Source organism: Choloepus didactylus, chromosome 7, assembly GCF_015220235.1.
Source record: "Choloepus didactylus isolate mChoDid1 chromosome 7, mChoDid1.pri, whole genome shotgun sequence".
NCBI classification, from domain to species: domain Eukaryota; kingdom Metazoa; phylum Chordata; class Mammalia; order Pilosa; family Megalonychidae; genus Choloepus; species Choloepus didactylus.
This window is the reverse complement of record NC_051313.1, coordinates 41,436,496-41,464,385: the sequence shown is the minus strand read 5'-3', so window position 1 is coordinate 41,464,385 and position 27,890 is coordinate 41,436,496. Positions and strand designations below refer to the sequence as shown.

The 27,890-nt window shown below is 38.2% G+C and overlaps 2 protein-coding genes across 22 annotated transcripts in view; both read left to right on the top strand.

Moving 5' to 3' along the window:
* The window catches only part of CEP57L1 (centrosomal protein 57 like 1), a 78,060-nt gene extending 74,494 nt beyond the window's left edge, over nt 1-3,566 (top strand). For all 11 annotated transcript variants that reach the window (XM_037842291.1, XM_037842299.1, XM_037842298.1 and 8 more), the window contains one exon: nt 729-3,566. In XM_037842291.1, the coding sequence (XP_037698219.1) occupies nt 729-950 (222 nt within the window). In that variant the 3' untranslated portion in view covers nt 951-3,566. The remainder of the gene's footprint in view (nt 1-728) is intronic.
* The window catches only part of LOC119539130, a 206,621-nt gene continuing 179,912 nt past the window's right edge, over nt 1,182-27,890 (top strand). For 10 of the 11 annotated variants that reach the window (XR_005217796.1, XM_037842280.1, XM_037842284.1 and 7 more), the window contains exon 1: nt 3,516-3,639. The gene's annotated coding sequence lies outside the window, so the exon portion shown is untranslated. Of the gene's footprint in view, nt 1,269-2,171; nt 2,263-3,515; nt 3,640-27,890 lie in introns of those variants that run through there. The other variant, XM_037842278.1, reaches the window with a different exon arrangement.

Here is a 27,890-nt window from a genome sequence, read left to right as displayed (position 1 = left end):
CACCCAAAATTATCATCTCTAAAAATTAAGCCTTTTTCTGAGGTCTCTGCAAAGTGACCAACTAAGGAGTTAGTGGGTTAGACTTTGAAGAAATAGATTTGGCTAATTGATGGGTTTTGTTTTGTTTAATTCTATCTACCTATTACTGGACACCCCTCAAGGAGATAAGGTTATTCCCTTGACTTTTTTTACTGGTATTCAGTACTACTTCAAGTTCAGAAACACTCTTATGTTAAATAAATGTGTGTTTGTATGTGTGTGTTAATTGACTGTATAAACTTGATGCTCATTCCTAGCTCTAGTCCTTTGCTATGCTGTTAATATCACCTGAATGTTCCTCTCTCTCCTCTCTGCTCTCCAATTTTCACCCATTTCATCTGTTTCATGCAACCCTCCCCTCAACTGCTCCAGCCCACATTGATCCTGTCCTACTTTGGCCTTCCCAAATTTAAACTTTTTGTCTCACTCAAAGCTATCCTGGCTTAAATTATTCTCTAGTTGTCATGTGTATGCTTTTCTTTCACTAATAAGAGCCATGAGCTTCAGAGCAGAGACTCTTTTATTCATTATATTTCTACCTGACTAGTAAAGTGTTAGACGTATAATAGATGTTTAATAAATTGAACTTTTTAATTTCATGTAATCTTTAAACCATCAATCCAATCCATCTATTTTAGTATATTTCTTGTTATATTGTTGACTAAAATTTTAGATTTTTTTCTCTCCAGGTCTGTAAATTGCAGCACAAAGTTAAAAACTTAAAGATGAATGAAGCTTCAGGTATTCGGCAAGAAGATAGCAACCCTAAAAGATCAAAGAACATAAAAAATAGTCCCAGAAAATGTTTGCATGACACTAACCCTCCACAGAAAAACAGCAGCCTTCCACCAAAACAAGTCCATAATCTTCTAATGAAATTGAGAAAAGATGATATCTTGTGGGAACAGTAAAACAATAGCAAAACTGTCATCTTAAATGAACTGTCAATGAGATCTTGAATTGTCTGAAGTGGTTTTAATTTAATATATCTTTATGAAAATTTGAATTATGTTTCTAGCCTCTATAAAGGGTAAAGTTGTAGTATTTTTAAATTAATGTCTAATAACCTGAGTCCCAAATAATAAATGATTGCTTTTTTGTTTTACTTACTGATTTAAATGCCTAATCTTATCATGTTTTAGAAACATTGTTCACTTTTACAGATATCTTAAGCTAAGTCTAAGAAATTGTATTGGTTTGACAGTACTCAAACTTCAGCTAAATTTAAGGTACAAGTACCATTCTATTTTTTCAGTTGGTAAGCTTGTAATCACTGTAAAATGAACAGGGTACAGAAAAGTTCTAATTGTCCCAGTGTTTCTTCCCTATCTTGTTTTTGACTGTGCAGTACTTTTTTTCTTTGGAAAGGGAAAAGTTTAATAGTTCTGCAGATTTGTGAATAGGCCATTAACCAAAGTAACTCATAGTTACTTAATTTTTAGAAGACAACATTATAACTTAACTGCAAAAGATTTTATCTTCTGTTCCTATTTTCTTTTATAAATCTTGTTGACACCAGTGATCTATTTTATCTTACTACTTTATAATTACAACTTTTACTGACTTTTATTCTGTGCATTATATATAACATTCATCAGTATAAATTGATATTGTGATCTTCCAGGATCCACGTAACTGACATATTTTTAATAAGAAAGTATAGGAAGAGGAAATTGGGCATTTCATTACCTCATCCAGTAAAGATTCAGGGAAATATAGTGATTTTACTTTTTTTTTTTTACTTTTAAACCAATATCAGATAGATTTCTTTGTTTATGTATGCTTTATAGTAAATTCATTCTTCACCTATCTTGCCAGAGCTTGTGGAAGCTGGTACTATATTCTGATCTCTTTTGGTCTATACGCAAATCCCTTAGGGATAGTTGGAGAATTGGAGTCATCAACTGAAGTAGGAAAGGTATAATAGAAGGGAGTAGTTCAGAGTATAAGGTAGCAGTTTAAGAGCTGGAGATTCCAAAGGGACAGAGTTGGAGTGGTACATTTTTATGGAATCTTCTGAATCCATAGCTGGAGGAATATTCAAACTACAGGTAGGAGAGAATTTTTAGGTCAGGATCCTGGAGAGCTAGGAAGAGCAATTTTTAAAAGGTAGTCTTTCTCTGTTCTCCTAGGAAATACCCAAAACATGTACGTAGGAGAAAGGGGGAATTGTGGACCTTCTGGAGAGGAGGAAAATTGTGCTTCATTCAATTATGAGAAGAGGTACTATATTAGAATTCCTTTCCATATCTGGAAGTGGGAGGTGATTGAAAATGGGCAAATCAATACTTGGAATTGTACCGGAAAATAATTAATAGGCAAAGATAAAAGTTTATTTTCCTCTGGTTTAAATAGTACATTGTCTTTCACATGTTTTGACCCCCACCCTCCCCCAGTTAGCTCCTTCAAGCCCCAGAGATGTTCCACAGAGTGCTTCATCTAAATGCTTTCATCACTTTACCTACTTTTCTCCTTTGCCTTTCCTCCTCAAGAGTGTGAGTTCTAGTTTTAACTTAGCAGAAATCCACCAGGACCATAATGCAGCTCCTTCTTTCTGTGGCTTTGTTTTTCTTGCACTTAAAAAGGTGGATGAATATATTTAGTTTACCAGTAATAAAATCATTACTTGTGAAATTTTATTGCTAAAACAAATCACCATTAAAAAGTTTAGAGTCACTCTAGGAATGGTTGAATATTTCAATTAAAAATTGGGAATTTTCTTGCAAAATCAGGGTGGTATAGTAGGAAAAAAAGACTTCAGAATTAGAAGATTTGGATTCATATCTGACCCTGCCATTTGGTAGTTTGGACAAGTCAAATAAATTTTTTGAACTTTGGGTTTCTCATCTATAAAGCAGGGATAATACAAATACTGACCTCACAGGGTTGTTATGAGGAGTAAAGGAAATAACGTGAAAAAGCACCCAGCAGAAGAGCTAGTACTAAGTAAAAACTCAATAAATGTTTGTTGAAACTAAGTGGGGAAAAATATTGTTGTAGATCCTCAGTTTGCATGGGTTAAAGCTGGAAAGCAGACCCCTAATTGTAATTCATAAAAATAGGAACATTCCAGTTTAGTTGATTTTTTTTTTTCTTTTTCTGTGGGCCTGGAAGTAAATTGCTTTGGCTTGTTCCCTAGCTCAGGTTTCTAGTGGGAGGCCCTGGTGCAGACATATATAATCATACACAGCTCCTTGGTTTGAAATTTGTTTTGGTTATTGGGAAGACAGTTATTACTGAGAAACAAAAAATGGAGTTTTGTTACTCCATCACAGCTGCTAAATTAAAAGTGTCTCTGGTTACAGACTGCCTGCTTGCCAGAGCCTTTGACTCCTCAGGGGGTGGAACAAGATCTCCTTCCTGTATGGGGCATTCAATGGTTAGTGTACAAGAGTTGCTGAGCAACCACACAGCTGTGCTCTGCCTAGCAGAAAAATCACTATGATTTCGTTCACTTAAGTGAGGAACAGGTTTGTTTGTTAATTAGAAATTGAAAAAAAAAAAAAAAAAAAAAAAAGTAATTGGAACTTTCTAGCCAAGGCAGATCTCAATCCTGATGAAGCTGATGAAACCAGAAAGTTCCAGTGTTTGAAGCAGCAGGTAATGTGAATATTCTAATCCTGGAAATGGCAGTTGGAATATTGAACTAATTGTACTTGGGAGGTCATTGGCAGCTCAGTTATTTTTATTAGGTTGTAGCTAAAGATAGGAAATTGAAGGGAAATGCTCAGTTTTCAGCGATGTAAGATTAAAGAGGAGGCACTTTGTATAGTGAGCTAACTAGCTGGGGTGGTGTACTTGAAAATTATTTTCAAGATATTTTTGATAGACTTCTTACTTTAAAAGTACAAGTTTATAAAATAGTATTTTTAATCCATAATCAAATATTTTTAAAGTTAAGTAAAAATTTGGCTTGTACTTTTATGAGAAATCCAACTAAGGGGGAAAAGGCCAGTTGGTCATGTATAATAGGAGTGCACACCATGGCTAAAAATGCATCACCTGCCACTATTGGTGTAGAGGAAATGGTGAAATTCTTAATGGGGTTTCCTGGAACTGAATTCATCTGTAGGTAAAGCTTTATCTACTAAGAACATTTAATTGTATATGAAGTTTACATAAGTATAAGCCAACTCCCAGAAGTACACCAAGGCAAACCTCTCTAAGGCATAACAGCATCTCTGAGATTTAAAAAACAGAACAAAACAAAACAAAACAAAAGCAAACAAAAAACCTCTTATTGGTGCCATTGCATCTTTTAATTAAAGTGAAATGAGGGTAAATAAGTAAAAATAATACTTTTGCTCACCTGAAAATAAATTTACTTGACAATTAACTAGCTTTTCTAAGTAACCTGTACTTATTTTCAGCAACTTGCCTCTTAGTTCCTTTTGTGTGGTATTAGGAGAATCAGCCATGACACAATTATAAATTAAAGCTTTAAAATATTGTCCAAGCCAGAATTTATTATAGATGTAAATTGTTAGTTTAAAGAATCCAGAAAATTTTTTTTCCTGGTTCTTTTGTTGGGAGTATTCTCCTTTTTTGGTAAAGATTAATTGAATTCCATTTCATGTACAATCCTGCTAGATGTCATAAGCAATCATTAGAATTATAAATTAGCAACCCACCAATGAAGAAATGTTTTATTGTCTATGCATGTTCCATTGCATACCTATGTGTTTAACACTTTTAGTAGAAAATAATAAAGAAGAAAAATGATCTCTTGTTATTTTATTATCTGAGGCAGCTTTGTGGCAATATAAAACTCTTAATAACCAGTTCAAGAGTCTGTTTCATGGGTTGGGGATGGGAGATTGGGTCCAGGAGTTAGAGTGTGGGAATGCTGGGAATTAGGATTTGTGTGTCAAAGGACAGATAAAAAGTTCTGTGAATTATATAATCAGCTTTCTAGAAAAATCTTTCAAAATAAGGATGTGATTATTCGCCATAATCTCTGCCTAGACTTCTCTTCCCTTGTCTTGCTTGTCTAGCCTTCCCTCATTCTTCAGGTCTCAACTTACCATGTCCTCTGAGAAGCCTTCTTTGAGCTTCCCCTCACACTCCTACCCCCTTGCAAATATGGGTTACCTGCTGTGCCAGTTTGAATGTATTATGTTCCCCAAAATGCCATTATCTTTGATGCAGTCTTGTGTGGGCAGACATATTAGTGTTGATTAGATTGTAATTCTTCTAAGTGTTTCCATGGAGATGTGACCCACTCAACTGTAGGTGATAACTCTGATTCAATAATTTCTGTGGCAGTGTGGCCCTGCCCATTTAGCATGGGCCTTGATTAGTTTACTAGAGCACTATATAAGCTCAGACAGAAGGAGCGAGCTTGCTACAGCCAAGAGGGACACTGAAGAGTGCACAGGAGCTGAGAGAGGAGCTGCAGCTTACAGAGACATTTTGGATACGGTCTTTGAAAGCAGACTTTTGCTCCAGAGGAGCTAAGAGAGGACAAATGCCCCAAGAGCAACTAAGAGTGACATTTTTTAGGAGCTGCAGCTAAGAGAGGAACATCCTGGGAGAAAAGCCATTTTGAAACCAGAGCTCTGGAGCAGACACCAGCCATGTGCCTTCCCAGCTATCGGAGGTCTTCCAGGCACCATTGGCCATTCTCCAGGGAAGGTACCCTTTGTTGATTCCTTAGCTTGGACACTTTATGGCCTGTAGACTGTAACTGTAACTTTGTAACCAAATAAAACCCCTTTATAAAAGCCAATCATTGGACAAATGTTTTTCTAATGTGGACATAAAAGTATTTAACATGAATCCCTTAACAAACAAACCCATTGTTCCTCAGCCATTGTTGCCATCTAAACACTGCCTCTATCTAGAATCTAAGCAGAAGTCTTGTGGTGAGGAAAGGAATTCGTTCAGCAGGTGCTTTGGGCATGTCTCAGTTTACCTGAGCTGCTATGACAAATATCACACAATGGCCTGGCTGAAACAATAAGAATTTATTGTCTCATAATTTTTGTAATCAAGATGTCAGTGAGGCTATGTGTTCTCCTGGAGTCTATAGCATTGTGGTGCTGCTTCTCTGTCTGTCTCCTGGGTCTCTTCACATGGCTTTCTCTGACTTCTGATTTCTGGTTCTACTGACTGACTGCATCTGAATTTCCTGTTTTTATAAGGCCTTCACTCATACAGATTAAGACCCACCCAGATTCAGTTTGGCTATACTTTAATAACAATTTCAGAGGTCTAATTTATAAATCAGATAATCAGATCCCAAGTCGGCAGAAGCCAAGTGGCTGCAGTTAATCACCACAGACAAGGTGGGTGTGGCTACCATAATGGAAAACAGGCTCAAAGCAGCAATTAAGGTAATCTGACTCTCAGAGACTTATGGCGTTGGCTGGTAGATCATGAAGTACCAAGCAGTAAAGTAGATGGGCAATCTACTAAATTCTTGTTTAAACTATATAAGCAGAAGAATTCTAGGTCAAGTGAAAAAAAAGTCTCCCTTGAATTACAAAAGCAGAGAGTCATGGCCCCTTAATTGCCAAACTTGAGACAGTTTACAGATCCAGAGCCCCTCGAATGAGGGGAAGCCTGGGTACCCATGGGGAAGGGCCCTGTTACACTGCCAAAAATTTATACTGTTAATCTTCTTCCCAGCCTTCCCCAGGGGGACTTATGGCCTTTTACCAGGATAACTGTGCATTGGGGAAAAGGAAATGATCACATATTTTGTGGATTATTAGACACTGGTTCAGAAGTGACATTAATTCCAGGAGACCCAAAACATCACTCTGGTCCACCATTTGGGGCTTATGGAGGTGAGGTGATCAATGGAGTTTTAGCTCAGGTCCATCTCACAGTGGGTCCAGTGGGTCCCCGGACCCATTCTGTTATTATTTCCCCAGTTCTGGAATGCATAATTGGAATTATGCATACTCAGCAACTGGCAGAATCCTCACATTGGTTCCTTGACTTGTGGAGTGAGGGCTATTATGGTGGGAAAGGCCAAGTGGAAGCCTCTAGAACTGCCCCTGCCTAGCAAAATAGTAAATTAGAAGCAATACCAGATTCCTGGAGGGATTGCAGAGATTAATGCCACTCTTAAGGACTTGAAGGATGCAGGGGTGGTGATTCCCACCACATCCCCATTCAACTCACCTATTTGGCCTATGCAGACAACAGATGGGTCTTGGAGGATGACAGTGGATTATGGTAAGCTTAACCAGGTGGTGACTCCAATTGCAGCTGCTGTTCCAGATGTGGTATCATTGCTTGAGCAAATCAACACATCTCCTGGTACCTAGTATGCAGCTACTGATCTGGCAAATGCTTTTTTCTCAATAGCTGTTGGTAAGGACCACCAGAAACAGTTTGCATTCAGCTGGCCAGCAGTTTACATTCACTGTGCTACCTCAGGGTTATATCATCTCTCCAGCCCTATGTCAAATATTGTCTGCAGGGATCTTGATCATTTTTCCCTTCCACAAGACATCACACTGGTCCATTATATTGATGATATCATGTTGATTGGACCTAGTGAGCAAGAAGTAGCAACTACTGTAGATTTGTTGGTAAGGTATTTGCGTGGCAGAGGATGGGAAATAAAGCCAACAAAAATACATGGGCCTTCCACCTCAGTAAAATTTCTAGGTGTCCAGTGGTGTGGGGCCTGTCAAGAAATCCTTTCTATGGTGAAGGATAAGCTGTTGCATCTGGCCCCTCCTATGACCAAGAAAGAGGCACAATGCTTAGTTGGCCTCTTTGGATTTTGGAGACAACATATTCCTCATTTGGGTGTGCTACTCTGGCTCATTTACTGAGTGGCCAGAAAAATGTCTAGTTTTCAGTGGGGACCAGAACAAGATGAGGCTCTGCAGCAGGTCCAGGCTGCTGTGCAAGCTGCTGTGCCACTTGGGCCATATGATCCAGCTGACCCAATGGTGCTGGAAGTGTCAGTGGCAAATAGAAATGCTGTTTGGAGCCTTTGGCAAGCTCCTATAGGAGAATTACTATGCAGGCCCTTAGGATTGTGGAGTAAAGCTTTACCATCCTCTGCAGATAACTACTCTCCCTTTGAGAAACAGCTGTTGGCCTGTTTCTGGGCCTCAGTAGAGACAGAAATTTAACCATGGGCCACCAAGTTACCATGAGACCTGAGTTACCTATCATGAACTGGGTGTTGTCTGACCCGCCAAGCCATAAAGTTGGGTGTGCACAGCAGCACTCCATCTTAAAATGGAAATGGTATATAAGAGCTAGAGCTTTAGCGGGTCCTGAAGGCACAAGTTACATGAGGACGTGGCCCAAATGCCCATGGCCTCCACTCCTTCCACCTTACCTTCTCTTTCCCAGCCCATGGCTATGGCATCTTGGGGAGTTCCTTATAATCAGTTGACTGAGAAAGAGAAAACTCAGGCCTGGTTTATAGATGGTTCTGCACGATATGCAGGCACCACCCAAAAGTGGACAGCTGCAGCACTGCATCCCCTTTCTGGGATGTCACTGAAGGACAGTGGTGAGGGGAAATCCTCACAGTGGGCAGAACTTTGAACATTGCACCTGGTTCACTTTGCTTGGAAGGAGAACTGGCCAGAGGTGCGTCTGTCTACTGGTTCATGGGCTGTTGCTAATGGTTTGGCTGGATGGTCAGGGACTTGGAAGGAACGTGATTGGAAGATTGGTGACAAAGAAGTCTGGGGAAGGGGTATGTGGATAGACATTTCTGAGTGGGCAAAAAACATGAAGATATTTGTGTCCCATGTGAATGCTCACCAGAGGATGACTTCAGAAGATTTTAACCAAGTCGATAAAATGACCCATCTGGTGGATACCAATCAGCCTCTTTCTCCAGCCACTCCTGTCATTGCCCAGTGGGCTCATGAACAAAGTGGTCATGGTAGTAGGGAGGGAGGTTATGCATGGGCTCAGCAACATGACCTGGCCACAGCTACTGCTGAGTGCCCAATCTGCCAGCAGCAGAGACCCACACTCAGTCCCCAATATGGCACCATTCCCCGAGGTGGTAAGTCTGCTACCTGGTGGCAGGTTGATTACATTGGACCACTTCCATCATGAAAGGGGCAGTGATTTGTTCTTACTGGAATAGACACATACTCCGGATATGGGTTTGCCTTCCCTGCACGAAATGCTTCTGCCAAAACTACCATCCGTGGACTTATAGAATGCCTTATCCACCATCATCATATTCCACACAGCATTGCTTCTGACCAAGGAACCCACTTCACAGCAAATGAAGTGAGGGAATGGGCAAATGCTCATGGAATTCTCTGGTTTTACCATGTTCCCCATCATCCAGAGGCAGCTGGGTTGTTAGAATGGTGGAATGGCCTGTTGAAGACCCAATTATGGCACCAACTAGGTGGCGATACCTTGCAGGGCTGGGACAGTGTTCTCCAGGAGGCTGTGTATACTCTGAATCAGTGTCCATTCTATGGTGCTATTTCTCCCATAGCCAGGATTCATGGGTCCAGGAATCAAGGGGTGGAAACAGGAGTGGCACCTCTCACTATCACTCCTAGTGATCCACTAGGTAAAGTTTTGCTTCCTGTCCCTGCAAGCTTAAGCTCTGCTGGCCTACAAGTCTTTGTTCCAAAAGGAGGAGTGCTTCCATCAGGAAATACAACAGTACTCCCATTGAACTGGAAGTTAAGACTGCCACCTGGCCACTTTGGGCTTCTTATGCCTCTGAATCAACAGGCAAGAAAGGGGATTACTGTACTGCCTGGGGTGATTGATCCCATCAAGGGGAAATAGCACTGCAACTACACAATGGAAGTAAAGTTTTCCTGGAATATAGGAGATCCCCTAGGGCATCTCTTCATACTACCATGCCCTGTGATTGAAGTCAATGGAAAACTGCAACAACCCAATCCAGGCAGGACTACCAATGGCCAAGAAACTTCAGGAATGAAGGTTTGGGTCACCCCACCAGGCAAAGAAACATGGCCAGCTGAAGTGCTTGCTAAGGGTAAAGGTAACATGGAATGGGTAGTGGAAGAAGGTAGTGATAAATATGAACTACGGCCACATGACCAGTTAGAGAAATGAGGACTATGATGGTATGAATATTTCCTCCTTGTTTTGTTATGAGTATGTTTGTATTTGTCCTTAAAGCAAATATCTTTGCTTTCTTCTCTGTCTTATCCCCTTATCATATAACATAAGCTGTATTGTTCATTTTGCTATATTTAAGCTAAAGGAAATCAATTTTCAGAGTTAATGTCACCCAAAGACTTGCACTCTATTCTGGAGAAATTTAGTGCATTTCTGGTTGTACGCTGCACAGCAGAGTATTGTTAGGTGAAATATATGTCTGTTATTGTTCTCTACTTAGAGATAAAGTATGGTTTTAGGTGATGTGTATAACTGCCAAGTTGACAAGGGGTGGACTCTGATGGTTAGGTTCATGTGTCAACTTGGCCAGGTGATAGTACCCAGCTGTCTGGTCAAGCAAGCACTGGCCTAACCATTGCTGCAAGGACATTTGTGGTTGGTTAATAAACCAACAGGCTGGTTTATTAAATCATTAGTCAATTGGCTGCAGCTGTGACTGATGATGTCAATGAAGGGTGTGTCTTCCATAATGAGAGAATGCAGTTAGCTGGATTTAATCCAGTCGATAATTGAAGACTTGTAAACGAGACAGATAGAGGACCTTCATTTCTTCTTTGGCTGAGCAGCGAAGTGTTTCCTGAGGAGTTTGTCGAAGTTGCCAGTTCATTTCCTGAGGAGTTCATCGAACATCTTCATTGGAGTTGCCAGTTTGCTGCCTGCCTACAGAATTTGGACTCATGCATACCCACCGTTGCATGAGACACTTTTATAAATGTTATATTTATAGATATCTCTCATTGATTCTGTTCCCCTAGAGAACCCTAACTAATACATAGCTAAATCAAAAATATGTAATACATGTGAGAGAATATCACTATTAATATCTTAAATATTGAAGTGCTTTAACACAATGTGAAAAGAGTATCATTGCCTTCATTTTCCCAAAATTCTATTAGGCTACAAATTTAAAGCTGGAAAATTCAGTGCCATGGTTAAAAGAAGTTATTTCTAGGTTAAGAGTTCCTACTTTAACTTTAATGTAAAAAATAATTGTCTTTTAAAAACTTATTTTATGATTTAAAAAAGATTTATTTATAGACACTCCATATCCACCAAACATATATTCCCCTATCCCTTTCCCTGGTAACCTCTAATCCACTCTCTGTCTCTGCAAATTTGCTATTGTAGTCACTTCTTAAGAATGACATCATACATATTTGTCCTTATGTGTCTTGCTTATTTCACTACACATAATGTTTTCAAGATTCTTCCATGTTGTGCCATGTCTCAGAACTTCATTCTTTCTTATGGCCAATAATATTCCATTGTATACCACATTTTGTTTATGCATTCATTTCTACCTTTCGGCTATTATATATGATGCTTTATAAAAATTGGTGTACATGTATCTGTTTGAGACCCTGTTTTCAACTTTCTTTGGATATATACCTAGAGGTGGAATTGCTGGGTCATATCATCATTCTATGTTTAACTTTTTGAGGAACTGCCATATTGCTTTACACTGTGGCTGTGCCCGTTTACATTCCTACCACCAATGCACTAGAGTTCCAATTTCTCTGCATCCATTCTAGCACTTGTCATTTTCCATTTTTTACGTAATAGCCATCCTTGTGGTCGTGAAATGGTAATTCGTGGTTTTAAATTGCATTTCCCTAATGGCTAATGATGTTGATCATCTTTTCATGTGCTTATTGGCCATTTGTATATCTTCTTTGGAAAAAAAATCTATTTGTGTCCTTTGCCCATTTTTAAATTGAGTTATTTGCCTTTTTGTTGTTGCATTGTAAAAGTACCTTAAATATTAAACCCTTATCCAATATATGGTTTGCACTATTTCTCCCATTCTATAGATTGTCTTCACTTTCTTAATTTCTTTGAAGCACAAAACTTTTTAATTTTGATGAAGTCCAGTTTATCTGTTGTTTCTCTAGTGCTTTTAATTTTTATATATGGTGGGAGATAGTCTAATATCATTCTTATGAATGTAGATATCCAGTTTTTCCAACACTGTTGAAGGGACTATTCTTTTCTCATTGCAAGTACTTAGCACACTTGTCAAAAAGCAATTGGTCATAAATGTGTAGGTATATTTCTGGACTTTCAATACTGTTCCTATCTTTATGCTGGTACTACACTGTTTTGATTACTGTAGTTTTGTAGTACAATTTGAAACTGGGAAATATGAGTCCCCCAGCTTTGTTCTTTTTTAAAATTGTTTTGGCTGTTTGCAGTTCTGTATGAATTTAAGGATCAGCTTTTCTGTTTCAGAAAAAAAAAGCTTCTGGAATTTTGATAGAGATTGCATTGAATTTGTAGATTGCCCAGAATAATATTGACATCTTAACAATATTAAATTTTCCAATCCATGAACATGGGATATCTTGCCATTTATTTAGCTATTCTTTAATTTCTTTCATCAGTGTTTTGTAATTTTCAGTACACAAATTTTTTACATCCTTGATTAAACTTATTCTCAGATATTAATATTCTTTTAGATGCTATTGAAAATGGAATTGTTTTCTTAATTTCCTCTTTGCATTGTTCCTTGCTAGTGTATAGAAATACAATTGATTTTTTGAGTGTTGATCTTGTATCCTGCTACTTTGCTGAAATTATTTATTAACTTTAGTAGTTTTCTTGTGGATTCATCTGGATTTTCTATGTGGAAGACCATGTTGTCTGCAATTAGAGATAGTTTTACTTCTTCCTTTCCAATTTGTATACCTTTTTAAAATAGGTTACAATTCCACAGTTTCAGTTATTTCCTTATAATGAAATATAACATATATACAAAAAGGTAATCTCTTTCAAAATATGATTTATAGGAAATTTCCAAAGTTATTATGAGTTATAGTACCATAGTTTCAGTTATTTCCTTATTGTGAAATATATATATATACACACACACACACACACACACAAAGGTATAGCTTTCAAATTACAATTTAACAAGTAGCTATAGAACCAATTTCAAAGGATGCTATGGGTTACAGTTCCACCATTTCAACTCTTTTGTTCTAACCTAACACACCAGCAACTAAGAAAAAGAAAATTATATAAAGATTCAGTATTCATAATCCTAGTGTTAAATTCTGTCTTGTCTGTTGCTACACTTTCCTCTAGTTTAATCACTTTCCCGATCTTTAGGGATGTCTAGGCAGTGACCACCCTAACCTGTTCATGTTGAAAAGGAGTGTCAACTTTATGAGCAAAGGGGACAAATCTAGTTGATGTTCTTGACGAGGCTGTTGCCTCTGGGTTTTGGGACTTAGCTGGCATGGGAGCACTCTGAAGGATTTAAGTTTCTGACAAATAAACTTAGTGAGTGAAAGTTTTATAGAGTCTCAGGGATCCAGGTATTCTTTTAAGTTTTGGGGACTACTGTTGACTTGGGCTTATTATACTGTGGTCATTTGGCATATCTAGCTGAAGTAGGAGTAACCTCCAGGACAGCCTCTTGACTCTATTTTAATTCTCTTAGCCACTAAAACTTATTTTGTTGCCTTTCTTTTCCCCCTTTTGGTCAAGAAGGCATTCTCAATCCCTCGATGCCAGAATCAGTCTCATCCCAGTGGCCCACACCACCAGGAAGGCTCATTCGTCTTGGGTTCCTGTCCCATGTTGTGGGGAGGGTGATGCATTTATTTGCAGAGTTAAGCTTAGAGAGAGAAAGTCCACATTTGAGCAACAAAAGAGGTTCTCTGGAGATAACTCCTAGGCATAGTTACAGGTGAGCTAAACCTCCTCTTTACAGCCATTAGTTTCATCATAGCAGGCCTCAATATTGAGGGCTTGACTTACAAAGTAGGAGGTTCCTAAGTTCGCATAGCTTATGTAATATCCACGATAATCCATCCATATCTCACATTATCATCATTTAGTTGTACAGTCCTCATCACTTTCCATTTTGAACAATTCTCAAGACCCAAAACATCTCGTAGCTCTTGTCAGCCCCTAATTATTTTTCCCTAGTATTTGTGTAATACTAGAATAGTATCCTTATTAATTATAGTCCCTAGTATGCAATATGTGGATTTTTCCCATGTACCCTTCTGTGCTAGTGTCGTACCTTAGAATTAAATCATGCAAGCTCCTATCTGTATTTGTGGTGCTGATCTGTGGGAAACATGCCTTTAAACAACCCCTTTCATTCCTATTCGCCTTCAATACAGCTCTAACAATTATAACCTATTAACAAACCGTCATCACCCCTGTCTGTTACCATACCTTTGAATTCACCATCATTAACATATCTGAACATATTAGACAATCATTCCCCCTCACTAGTTACTATCTATCACTAGGTGCCCAGTATTCTTATAAGACTTTGATTTTACATTGTTCAGATAGTTCATAGAAGTGGTAGGATATAATATCGCTCCTTTTGTGTCTGAGTTATTTCACTCAGAATTATATCTTCAAGGTTCATCCATATTGCCGTATGTTTCAAGACCTTGTTGCTTCTTACTACTGCATAGTATTCCATCCTATGTATATACCACATTTTGTTTATCCACTCCTGTTGAAGAACATTTGGTGTTTCCCTCTCTTAGCAATTGTGGACAGTGCTGCTGTGAACATTGGTGTACAAAAGTCTGTTTGTGACACTGATTTCAAATCTTCCAGATATATACTGAGAAGTGGAATTGCCAGATCATACAGTAATTCAATATATAGTTTTCTGAGAAACCACCAAACTGTCTTCCAGAGTGGTTGTACCATTATACAGTCCCACCAGCAATGAATACAAGTTCCAATTTCTCCACATCCTCTCCAGCATTTGTAGTTTTCTGTTTGTTTGATGGCAGCCATTCTTATTGGTGTGAGATGATGTCCCATTGTGGTCCTGATTTGCATCTCCCTAATAGATAGTGAAGATGAATATTTTTTCATGTGTTTTTTAGCCATTCATATTTCCTCCTCAAAGAAATGTCTTTTCATATCCTTTGCCCATTTTTTAATTGGGCTGTTTGTACTATTGCCATGGAGTTGTAGGATTTCTTTATATATGCAAGATAGCAGTATCTTATCAGATACATGGCTTCCAAATATTTTCTTCCATTGAGCTGGCTGCCTCTTCACATTTTTGATATGAGGTACAGAAGCTTTTGATTTTGAGGAGTACCCAGTATCTATTTTTTCTTTCATTGCTTTTGCTTTGGGTGTAAGGTCTAAGAAGCGACCTCCTAATCTAGATCTTGAAGGTATTTCCCTACATTATCTTCTAGGTGTTTTATGGTACTTATATTGAGGTCTTTGATTCACTTTCAGTTAATTTGTTATAGGGTGTGAGGTAGGGGTCTTCTTTCAATCTTTTTGTTATGGCTATCCAGTTCTCCCAACCCCATTTCTTGAAGAAACTGTTCTCTCCTGGTTCAGTAGATGTGGAGCCTTATCACAAATCAGTCAACCATAGATCTGGGGGTCCATTTCCAAACTCTCAATTCAATTCCATTGATCACTATGTCTATCTTTATGCCAATACCATGCTGTTTTGACCACTGTAGCTTTATAGTAGGCTTCAAAGTCTAGAAGTATAAGTCCTCCCACTTTGTTCTTCCTTTTTTAGGATGTTTTTGGCAATTAGAGGCCCCTTTCCCTTCCACATAAATTTGATAACTAGCTTTTCCAAGTCTGCAAAGTTGGTTGTTGGAATTTGGATTGGGACTGCATTGAATCAGTTTGGGTAGAATTGACATCTTAACAATATTTAGTCTTCCTATCCATAAGCATGCAATATTTTTCCACCTGTTTAGGTTCTTTTTTATTTCTCTTAGTAAGATTTTATAATTTTCTGTGTAGAGGTCTTTTACATCCTTGGTTAAGTTTATTCTTTTTTGCTTGATTTTTTTAGTTGCTATTGAGAATGGAATTTTTTTTTTTTTGATTGCCTGTTCAGTGACTTATGTGCATTAATCTTATATCCTGCCACACTGCTGCATTTGTTTATTAGCTCAAGTAGCTTTGTGGTCAAATTCTTGATTTTCAAATATAAGATCATAATCTTCTGCAAATAATGAGAGTTTTACTTCTTCCTTTCCTTTTTGGATGCCTTTTTTCATCTTGGCAAATTGCTGTGGCTAGAACTTCTAGCACAATGTTGAATAATAGAGGTGACTGTGGTCATCTTTGTCTCATTCCTGATCTTAGGGGAAGACTTTCAGCCTCCCACCATTGAGTACTATGCTGGCTGTGGGTTTTTCATATATGCCCTTTATCATATTGAGAAAGGTTCCTTCAATTCCTACCTTTTGAAGTGCTTTTATCAAAAAGGGATGTTGAATTTTGTTGAATGCTTTTTCAACATCTAGCATGATGATCAGTTGATTTACTCTCAAAATTCCCTTTTGATTTGTTAATGTATTGAGTTACATTAATTGATTTTCTGAATTTGAACCACCCTTGCATGCTAGGAATGAACCCCACTTGGTCATGGTGTATAATTGTTTTAATGTGCCTTTAGGTTCAATTTGCAAGTATTTTTTTTAGGATTTTTGCATCTATATTCATTAGGGAGATTGGCCTGTAGTTTTCCTTTTTTGTAGTGTCTTTATCTGGTTTTGGTATCAGAGTGATATTAGCTTCATAAAATGAGATAGTGTTATTTTTTCCTCAATTTTTTAAAGAGTTTGAGCAGGAATTGTGTCAATTCTTTTTGGAAAGTTTAGTAGAATTCCCCTGTGAAGCCATCTGGCCCTGGGCTTTCATTTGCATGTAGGTTTTTGATGATTGATTGGATCTCTTTGCTTGTGATTCATTTCTTGAGGTCTTTAATTCTTCTCTGGTCAGTCTACGTTGTTCTTCTGTTTCCAGAAAATTGTCCATTTCTTCTAAATTGTCAAGCTTGTTGTCATATAGTTTCATAGTATCCTCTTATGATGTTTTTTATTTCTTTGTGGTCTATAGTAGTTATCCCTTTCTCATTTCTGATTCTGTTTGAGTCTTCTCTCTTTTTGACTTTGTCAGTCTAGCTAAGAGTCTGTCAATCTTGTTGATCTTCTCAAAGAACCAACTTTTGGTTTTATTTATTCTCTCTATTGTTTTTTCTCCAGCACATTTATTTCTGCTTTAATCTTTGTTATTTATTTTCTTCTACTTGCTTTAGGGTTGATTTGCTGATTGTTCTCTATCCCTTTCAGTTGTTCAGTTAGGTCTTTAGCTTTAGCTCTTTCTTGCTCTTTGATATATGCATTTAGAGCTATAAATTTCCCTCTCAGCACTGCCTTTGCTGCATCCACATGTTTTGATATGTTGTGTTCTCATTTTCATTCATCTCTAGATATTTACCAATTTCTTTTGCAATTTCTTTGTTGACCCACTGGTTGTTTAGAAGTGTGTTTTTTTAACCTCCATATGTTTGTGAAAGATTTGGTTCTTTGGTGGTTGTTGATTTCTAGTTGCAGTCCACTGTGGTCAGAGAATGTTCTTTGAATAATTTGAGTCTTTTTAAATTTATTAAGACTTGTTTTGTGCTCCAACATATGATCTATCCTGCAAAATGTTCCGTGGGCATTAGAGAAGAATGTATATCCTGATACTTTGGGATGTAACAATCTATATAGTCTATTAAGTCTAATTCATTTATCATATTGTTTAGGTTCTCAATTTCCTTATTGGTCCTCTGTCTAGTTGTTCTGTCTATAGAAGAAAGTGGTGTATTGAAGTCTCCCACTATTATTGTAGACATGTTTATTGCTCCCTTCAGTTTAGCCAATGTTGGTCTCATGTACATTGGAGCTCCTTGATTGGGTGCGTAAACATTTATAATTGTTATTTCTTCTTGCTGAATTTTCTTTTTTATTAATATATAGTATCCTTATCTCTTATGACATCTTTGCATTTAAAGTCTATTTTGTCCAATATTAGTATAGCTGCCACCAGCTTTCTTTTGATTGCAGTTTGTGTGGAATATTTTTTTCTATCCTTTCACTTTCATTATCTTTGTGTCACAAGGTCTAAGATGAGACTCTTGTAAATAGCATATGACTGGGTCATATTTTTTAATTGAGTCTACCAGTCTGTATCTTTTAATTGAAGAGTTTAATCCATTCACTTTCAAAATTATTACCATGAAGGGAGTTCTGGAACCAGTCATCTTATCCTTTGGTTTTCAGTTGTTAGATCTATTTTTCCCCTCTCGTTTTTCCTTTAAATTACCCTTCCTAATAACTCTTCAGTTCTGTCCTCTTCTCCAGGCTTCTTTCTCTGTTCTTTTTTTCTCAGCTGGTAGAGATCCCTTTAGTATTTCTTGCAGGGCAGGTCTCATGTTAACAAATTCTCTCAGCATTTATGAAAATTTTAAAATCTCCCTCAGTTTTGAAGGAGAGCTTTTCTAGGTAAGGAATTCTTGGCTGGCAATTTTTCTCTTTCAGAATCTGAAATATGTCATACTACTGCCTTTTTGCCTCCATAGTGCCCACTGAGTAGTCAGTACTTAGTCTTATGTTGTTTCCCTTGAATGTGGTGAATCGTTTCTCTCTTGCTGCTTTTAGTAGTCTCTCTTAAGCATTTGACAATCTAATCAGTATGTCTCAGAGTAGATTTATTTGGATTTATTATTTTTGGAGTTCATTGGGCATCTTTAATTTGCATATTTATGTCATTTAGAAGGGTTGGGAAGTTTTCCCCAACAATTTCTTCAAATACTCTTCCTAGCCCTTTACACTTCTCTTCCCCTTGTGGAACACCAATGATTCTTATATTTCTGCACTTCATGTTGTCCATCACTTCCCTGAGATCCATTTCAAATTATTTTTTTCACCATTTGTTCTTTTATGCTTTCACTTTCCATCACCCTATCTTTGAGGTCACTAATTCATTCCTCTAGTTCTTCAAATCTGGTGTTATGTGTCTCAAGAATATTTTAAATTTGATCAACAGTATCTTTTATTTCCATAAGATCTGCTATTTTTTTGTTTATTCTTGCAAATTCTTCTTTATGTTCTTCTAAAGTCTTCTTCATGTCCTTTATATCCTGAGCCATAATATTGATATTTGTGTGTACTTCTTTGATTAATTGTTCCAAATTTTGTGTCTCTTCTGGCTTTTTAATTTGTTCTTTTGACTTGTCTATATCTTCTATATCCTTCAAGTGCTTTGTAATTTTCTGCTGGCTTCAGGGCATTTGCTTATCTTGATAGGGTTATTTTGGGAAGTGCAGTAATAATTGAGCCTTTATATATAATTTGGTTTGCTGGAGGGCAGTTTCTGAATTCTACCAGCAGGTGGTGCTCTTGAGGTACAGCTTGCTGGAGTGCAGTTTCTCTAACCTACCAGCAGGTGGCACTCTCAAGTGGGTCTTGCTGGAACTTCTGTGCAGTGGGTGGAGTCCAAACCAAGTGGGAAACCAATCAGTGCACCAGATATCACTGTGCTCTTGGGAATCCCAGTCCTGGGGCTTCAGTGTGGGCCTGGAGCAGGTAGGCAGGGAGCCTGATCAAGGGCACCCCACAGGTGGGCTGTGGGCCCTGCCTGCTGGTTTTCTGCCTGCCTTATGCCTGAGAGTCTCTGGGGTGTGGGAGGGAATTTCAGTCACTAGTATGGCACCTCTCCCTTCCCCGCTTCTCAGCCACTGCACCCCTTGGACTTCTGTGGGGGAGAGCAACCACCACCTGCCGGGTTCCCTCAGGGGAGCTCTCTGCTGTCTGGATGTGGAGGATCACCCCTCAGCAAATGTCAAGGTAGCTGGATGGGAGTGGAGAGCCACTGCTCACTCCTTTGCCTGGTGGTGGTTTTCCTGGGGAGGGGGGCGGTCTGGGTGGGGAACACACTCACTGTGTTCCTCCAGCTGCTTTCTCTCCTCTGTTTCTGCTGGGTGTCCCCTCCATGTACTGTGGGGGACCCTCTGTGGCCAGTCACACCCAGGAACCACCGTCCATCTTGTCCTCTGGCCCCTTTCTAGTTAGTTTCGTGGAGGAGGAGAAGCCCGATCCACCTCGCCTACTCCGTCACCTTCCTGGAAGCTTTCCAATTTGTACACCTTTTATTTCCTTGTCTTGCATAATTGCTCTGGCTAGAACTTCTGGTATAATATTGAATAGCAATGGTGAAAGCAGGCATACTTGTTTTGTTCCTGATCTTAAGGGGAAAGCTTTAAGTCTTTCCCCATTGAGTATGATGTTATTTATGGGTTTTCCATAAATGCTCTTTATCATGTTGAGAAAGTTTCCTTCTGTTCCTAATTTTCTGAGTGTTTTTTTTTTTCCAATTTTCAAAAAAGTTGCTGAATTTTGTCAGATGCCTTTTCTGCATCTTTTTAGATAATTGTCTGGGGATTTTCCCTTTGTTCTATTTATGTGGTGTGTTACATTGATTGATTTTCATCTGTTGAACCACCCTTGTTTTTCTGGGATAAAACTCACTGGGTGATAGTGAATAATCTTTTTGATATGCTGCTGTATTTGGTTTGCTAGTGTTTTGTTAAGGATTTTTGCATCTGTATTTTTAAGGGAAACTAAATCTGTAATTTTCTTTTCTTGTGATGCCTTTATCAGGCTTTGATATCAGGGTATTTCTGGCCTCATAGAATGAATTAGGAAGTTTTCCCTCTTCTTGAATTGTGTAGAAAAAATTGAGAAGTATTGTTATTTCTTCTTTAAAAGTTTGGTAGAATTTAGCAGTGAAACCATCTGGTCCTGGACTTGTCTTTAGTAGAAAGGTTTTTATTATTGATTGAATCTATGTGCTTGTTATAGGTTTGTTGAGGTTTTCTCTTTCTTATTAAGTCAATTTAGGTAACTTGTGTATTTCTAGGAATTTGTCCATTTCACCTAAATTGTCTAATTTGTTGGTATACAGTTGTTAATAGTATTCTTATATAACACTTTTTTATTTCTATGAGTGGGTAGCGATACCACATTTTCATTTCTGATTTTGGTTATTTGTGGTTTTTCCTCTTTTTTTCTGTCTGGCCAAAGGTTTGTCAATTTTCCTGTTTTTTTTTTTTTTTTTTTCCAAAAAACCAAATTTTTGTTTTGTTAAGTTCTCTCACTCATTTTGCTATTCTTTATTTCATTTATCTCTGTGCTAATCTTATTTTTTTCCTTCCTTCTGCTTTGTGTTTAATTTGTACTTTATCTAGTTCCTCAAGATATGAAGTTAGGTTATAAATTTGAGATCTTTTTCCTTTGTTAATATAGGAATTAATAGCTATAATTTCCCTCTGAGCACTTCCTTCACTGCATCCCACAACTTTTGGTATGTTGAATCTTCATTTTCATTCACCTCTTAAGTATTTTCTAATTTCCCTCTTTATTTCTTTTTTAACCCATTTGTTGTTTGAGTGTGCTGTTGAATTTCCACGTTTTAAATTTTTTCAGTTTTCCTTCTGTTATTGTTATTTCTAGCATTACTTCATTGTGGTCAAAGAAGTTACTTTGTATGATTTCATTATTTTAAAATTTATGGAGACTTCTATTCTGCCCTAACACAGGGTCTGTCCTGGAGAATGATCCATGTGTACTTGAAAAGAATGTATATTCTGCTCATTGAATGAAGTATTCTATACATGTCTGTTAGATCTAGCTTGCTTATAGTGTTATTCAGGGCCTCTACTTTCTTGTTGATCTTCTGTCTACATGTTGTAGATGTCCTGGATTTTCATGGGGGACAAGTCACATAGGCATGACTGACTGCCCATGTGGATGACCTTAGTCTCTAGCCCCTCCAGAGGTCAAGCTTATAAATCACATTGTTAGCATAGACTGTATGGTATGGTCTAAGGCCCCCAGGTAAACAAATTCCCTTATCAAGCAGTATATTCCAAGGACTTAGAGTTTATCTCCCAGGAGCTAGGCGAGAGCCAGATCTTTCTTTGGAATGTGAAGATTTATCAATCCAGACCTACTAATTTAATCTTTTACTGCACAGGCCACTTCCTTGACCCTTGCCCTATTTTATCCTACAGCAAAATTATCATATTTGTCTGAGCATCTGTACTTATGATAGCATTTATATAACAGAAACAGCAATACTATAAAGTATGAATATGCCTAACATTTGAAGGAGCTAGTGTGGAGTAGGGATAGATGTAAAGAAACAACTTATCTATCCTATAAAACCATTAAATATATTTTCATGTTTTGGTACCAATTTGATTACTTGCTTTTCCCCTTAATCTATCATTGTTTGTACCTTATGATAAACTTATTTAGCATAGAAATTAGATAATGGTTAACTTAAATCCAATTCTTCCTCAGGCCAGTCATTTTCTATCTGTATTACATCCTGGAAAAGCTTTAACTAGATCTCCCAATATGTTTGATCATCAATATCATCATATGACTTGTTTGCCTGAGGTATTTGAATCTTACCAACAATACCACTATTACACCCTATTGCAATATAGTGGTAGATGTAACCTGAAAAATAAGAGTCAAAAGATACTGGCATTTTGCTGTAGTTACACTCAGACATTAAAAATTGGTCTAGTTCTTCATCATATTGTATAATGAAAATGTTTTGCAGAGTCATTCACTTAGGTTCCAAAAGCAGAAGTGGTCTTGGAAAAAATGTTGCTTCACTCTTCTGGGACTCTGGTATAATTGAGCTTAAAGACGACATAATCTCTTTTTCTGGTCGCCTCTCAAAGCTCCAGTGTAATATTGGATTCTGATTGCCTCTCAAAGCTCCAATGTAAAATTGGATAACCCATTTATTTATTCTTTTACCCTCCTTTCCATTTGTCCTTGATTTTTACCCAAACTTTCCTGCCTTTGGAAGGGATGTTAGGTTCAACCACTGTGCTGGCCCAGATTACTAGCAGCAATACTAGTCTAGCAAGTGTCTCACCATCAGCCCACTTCCATTTATATAGGGTACGGTTACATAGGTACAGAACTAGTTGGCCTTCTCAACCATTAGGCAATACAGCCGCACTCACTGTCAACCCCAATTTTGCCAGATATGGTGAAGATAAAATCTTCCTCTTTTGGCCCTTAGAATTACAGCATAGAGATTTTCAAGGTATAGTTAGATATTTCTTACTTAGGGATCATCACTGCTTCCAGCCCTAGTCTTGAACCACCCTATCAGGTAGGAAAAAGAAAGTTAAGGTGCTGTGGGGACGAATTGAATAGTTGTACCAGAATCCTCCCACAACCCCTTCATGGTAGATTATGTTACATGCCTCTGAAAAAAAAGTTCTTAATCTTAATCCCATTTCTGTGAGTGTGAACCCATTTTTAAATAGGACCTTTTGAGGATGTTATTTTCAGTTAAGGTATGGCCAACTGAATCAGGATGGGTCTTAATCCTATTACTGGAGAGTTTATTTTAAAAAAGAAATAAAAAGCCACAGGAGGAGCCAGAAGTCAGTGGAACCAGAACAGAAAGGAGAGGACATTGCCATGTGACAGAAAAAACAAAGATCACTCTCAGTCAGCCCCAGAAAGCCACAGTGTTCAGGGTGAAAGCATTGCCTTGTTGATGCCTTGATTTGGGACTTCTAACTTCAAAACTGCAAGCCCATAAATCCCTATTGTTTAAGCCAACCCATTGTGTGGTATTTATCATAGCAGCCTGGAAACTAAGACACCCTCTTCCCCAGATAAAGCACAGGGACCTATTAAAAGGAGAAACCTATCAAGGGAACCAACCCTCCCTTTGACGAAACCTATCAAGGGAACCAACCCTCCCTTTGACACCACCCCCCCCCTTATACTGAGTGTGAGCACACACTGATACAGGCATGTAAGCCAGCCCTTCATGCCTTTATATCCCCTCACTTTAGACAACAAATATTTCAGCTGTCCAGTCCAATTCTCTGTCAGACCATTAGTCTGAGGATAATATGCTACGTGATATTTCCATTTGATGTGATATCTCTTTGCTTATTGGTGGACACTGGACCATAAATTGTGTTCCTTAGTCTGAAGAAATGTAATATGTTAGTACAAATTGATACAGTATTTTCTGTGCAATCATTTTGTAGTATTTTGAGCATTTGCATCTACCACCAGGAATGCAAAGTCCAGTCAGATTGTCTATTCCTGCAGGACCCACTTACAGCCTCCCAGATCTACCAGCATCAGTCCGAATTAGTCAGTTTGTCAGTTATGAGTGGGGTCTCCTCACTGGAGGATCTGCCTCATAGCCATCTGCAATCGCTCTCTCTCTTGTTGGCAACCAGAACAGTTCTTTTTTAGCATTTTATACCTAAGAGGGTAAAAGGTAATATGTGAAGTTTCAGCTCATCTTTACATTGCTGCAGCTTACCCATGTCCACTTATTTCATGAACCCAGGTGGCCACTTCAAGCAAGTATATCAGGTTATGCACTTGCCTATTCAATCACCTGATCCTAATTCTGATGAGCATCCATATGTCCTACTTTAATGTGCCCCTTAAATTCCCACAGTGATTTCCATAGGGCCATCCCCATACAGGCATCCCTTTGTTGGTTTTCCAGTTTTCCACGCTCATCTGCCTGACCTTTGACTGCTGTCCATGAGGCAGTGAAAACCTAAACATAGGGGCTTTTATCCTCGTTCAATTCTTCCAACACTGTAAGGAAAGTAGCAAACAATATAACCTACAGAGCTGATTTGTTGTTACCTTCTTCGGTCAGTTTTTCTATCAATCAGTCATAGGTCAGTGGCCTTCCAAACAGAACATTGTGCTTCCATCTTGGAAATGCCATCCATAAATCAGGCATCTCTTTGTCGGTCACTAGAGAGTTGTTCATAGGGCACTATTCAGGTGGTAGTAGGATCCAGTAGCTCTTAAACTTGGCCCTACAGGAAAAAGGCTATGTGCTAGTGAATATGTTGGGTACCTCCTTGCATTCTTCCAGTAGCATATTCCTGTGTAAACCATTTCCACTTTATTACAGAACTCTCCTGGGCACTGACTGCCTTATTTGAGGGTTTCTCCTACATTACCCAAGACATTAGGGGTATTTCAAGTTTCTGGATTATATGTCCTTCAGTCACAGGGGCAGTTTCAATTAAGGTCCAATAACAAGCTAAATAAATGTTTCTCAAAGGGTGTATATCTTACCACTATATCTGGAAATGTTCTGGTCCCAAATCCCAGCAGTCAATGCTGAGTGGTGTTCATAGTCTTTTGTCACAAGCCCCAGTCTGTTGTCCTCGCAGGGCCATTATACAGAGAATTTGTCAATACCAGCACTCCAGCTTCTAGCATGGCATTAATTAAAGTGGTACTCTGTTTTTGTCCACCAGGTAGTTTATATTATTTCAATTTAACAACTTGCGTGGGCTCAGGCAATTCTATCTGTTCACATTCAGCATGTCCAATTAGTACTAACTGAAGAGTGAACTTACATGCCTTCTGTTTTACAATATTAAGTAGAGGAAGTATTCCCCTGTCAGATGTAATATCCATTCCAATAATATTCAGATAAAGGAGACACAACCGCTTCATGTCAAGTCTGTTCTAATATTCCAATTTTCATCCAAACTTTCACCTTAATTCCATCAACCACTGCATCTCCATATCTGCCAAACCTAATAGTAGTCCCCATTAGGACTTCACCAACAGATTTTGAAATCACAGTACATTGGTCTACCATATTAAGGAGTCCCAGAAAAGTCTCTTTTCTACCCCTTGGCCATTTTATCCATACCAGTGCATGTGGTCTTGGGTCTCCAACTGTGGTTTGGGCCAAGGGACCCTTGCCCTTTTATCAATCGCATCTTGATCAATTTGCCAAATCTTTGCCTCAAGTGATTCAAGGTGAAGCTTCTCATTGTCATCCTTGTGTTCTGGCTTTCTTAATTCCTTCAAACTAGGGTAAATGGGGCATATTTATTTTGGCCCTTTAATGTTGTGGGACCAGCAGGGACTCTCATCAGTTCACCTAAACTCCAGTAGTGTTTACATTAAGATCTTTGTTTTGACCCTACCAATGTTCTCTTTATACATCCCATTTCTTAATTACTGTTTAAATATTTTCACTCTGCTGCAACAAATGCTTTGGCTCTCCCCTTTGACCTTCCATGTTACTTTGTCAGTCGGTCTGATTTTCTTAGCTATCTGTTGTTTTAGCATAATTTTTTCTTTTGGTAGTTATCTTGAGGCTAGTAGCTAGTAGCTCAGGCTGGCTGAAATACAAGCTTAGCCCAGAATCAGGATCTGTCCCCAATACTCTCCTTTACTTTTATTTTGGCTAACAGATAATAATAACTAACAGATTTAGCTTGTTTCTTGTTAATTTTCATTTCCTTAGGTATCCACTGAACCAACTCTTGAGGTGTTGGATCTATGGTTTCTAAATTACATTTCTAACTTTTTCCTCTAGGGACTAATTGCAGTACAACTGAATTCCATACCATGGGTGACCCCAGTGGCCATCCAGGAATCAAAGATTTGTCAACCCCAGCGCTCTCATCCTACTTTTACCCAAATTGTTCTTTCACCATGTTTCAGTGAGTCAGAGTCATTTAGCAAATGTCATTTAGGCCAACAAGGTTCAGGAATCCAAAAGACCACCTTCAAGTTCAATGATACACTAGAAGGACTCACAGAACTCAGAAAAGCTCTTATCCACATGGTTACAATCGATTACAGTGAAAGGATACAGATTAAAATCAGCAACGGAAAAGGCACATAGGGGAAACTTCAGGAGACACCAGGCCACAAGCTTCCAGATGTCCTAACCCTGTGGAGTCATGTGGACAGCACATCATTCTCCCAGGAGCAGTGTGTGATAACACACATGGAGGATTGCTAAACAGGGAGGTTTCCCAAACCTTGATGTCCAGGATTTTTATTGGGGGATTAATCACATTCACATAACTGACTGCCCACATGGCTGACCTTAGTGTCCCCATCTTCTCCAGAGGTCAAGTGGATACCACATTGCCCCCACCATAAATCATATTTTTAGCCTATACTATCTGGCATGGCCTAAAGGTCCAGGTAAACAAAACACTTATCAGGCAGTATATTCCAAGGGTTTAGAGTTTACTTCCAGGAGCTGGGCAAGGGCCAAACCTTTCCATGGACTGTGCAGTCTATAGAATCCAGACCCACTGACTTAATTCTTTACTGCATAGTGTGTTGTTTTGTTTTGTTTTGTGACTGTGGAATGTGATGTGCATTTGCTTAGCCATCATGGCATCTGGTTAAGTAGTCGATTTTGCCTCCAAGTTTCCTCCTAAGGCATGGATTTGACCATGTGAATTTACTTGGTGATTTTCTGATTCAGTATCATTACTTTGATGTTTTGTTTTATTTGGTCAGTTTTATTATTTAAATGGGATAAAAGGTGATGCTCAATTCTTGCAGTCTAGTTGAGAAAACTAGAGCCACATGATACCAAGACTTTCTTGCAGTCTAGTTGAGAAAACTAGAGCCACATGATACCAAGACTTAGGAGTTAACTTTGTCTGAAGGCTTTGTAAAGTCTCTAGGGTTGTTATTACTTTTTTATATGAAATATTGCTCTTATCTTATATAGTGAGACCGGGAACCAAGAATCATCTAGTTCACCTTGACAAGGTTGCCCTGAACTTGTTGCTGAATAATGGGCTTGCCAAACCTAATTTAATGAGATTTATGGCATGGTCATGATTACAAACATGATTTGTTAATTATTGCCTAGTAGGGAAGGAAAACAGACTTGTATTGAATCTATGCAAATAGCAACATGGGTATGAAAAGTAAAGGAACTTAGTATAGACACTTTGTGTAATATGTAAGCATTGTTGCCATTTTTGGGGGATATTTTTATATGACATTTTGTACAGAGTCATTATTTTCAAATTTCCTGACCATTACTTATAAACTATATTAAGATTTTTGAAAGAATATTTCCCTGAC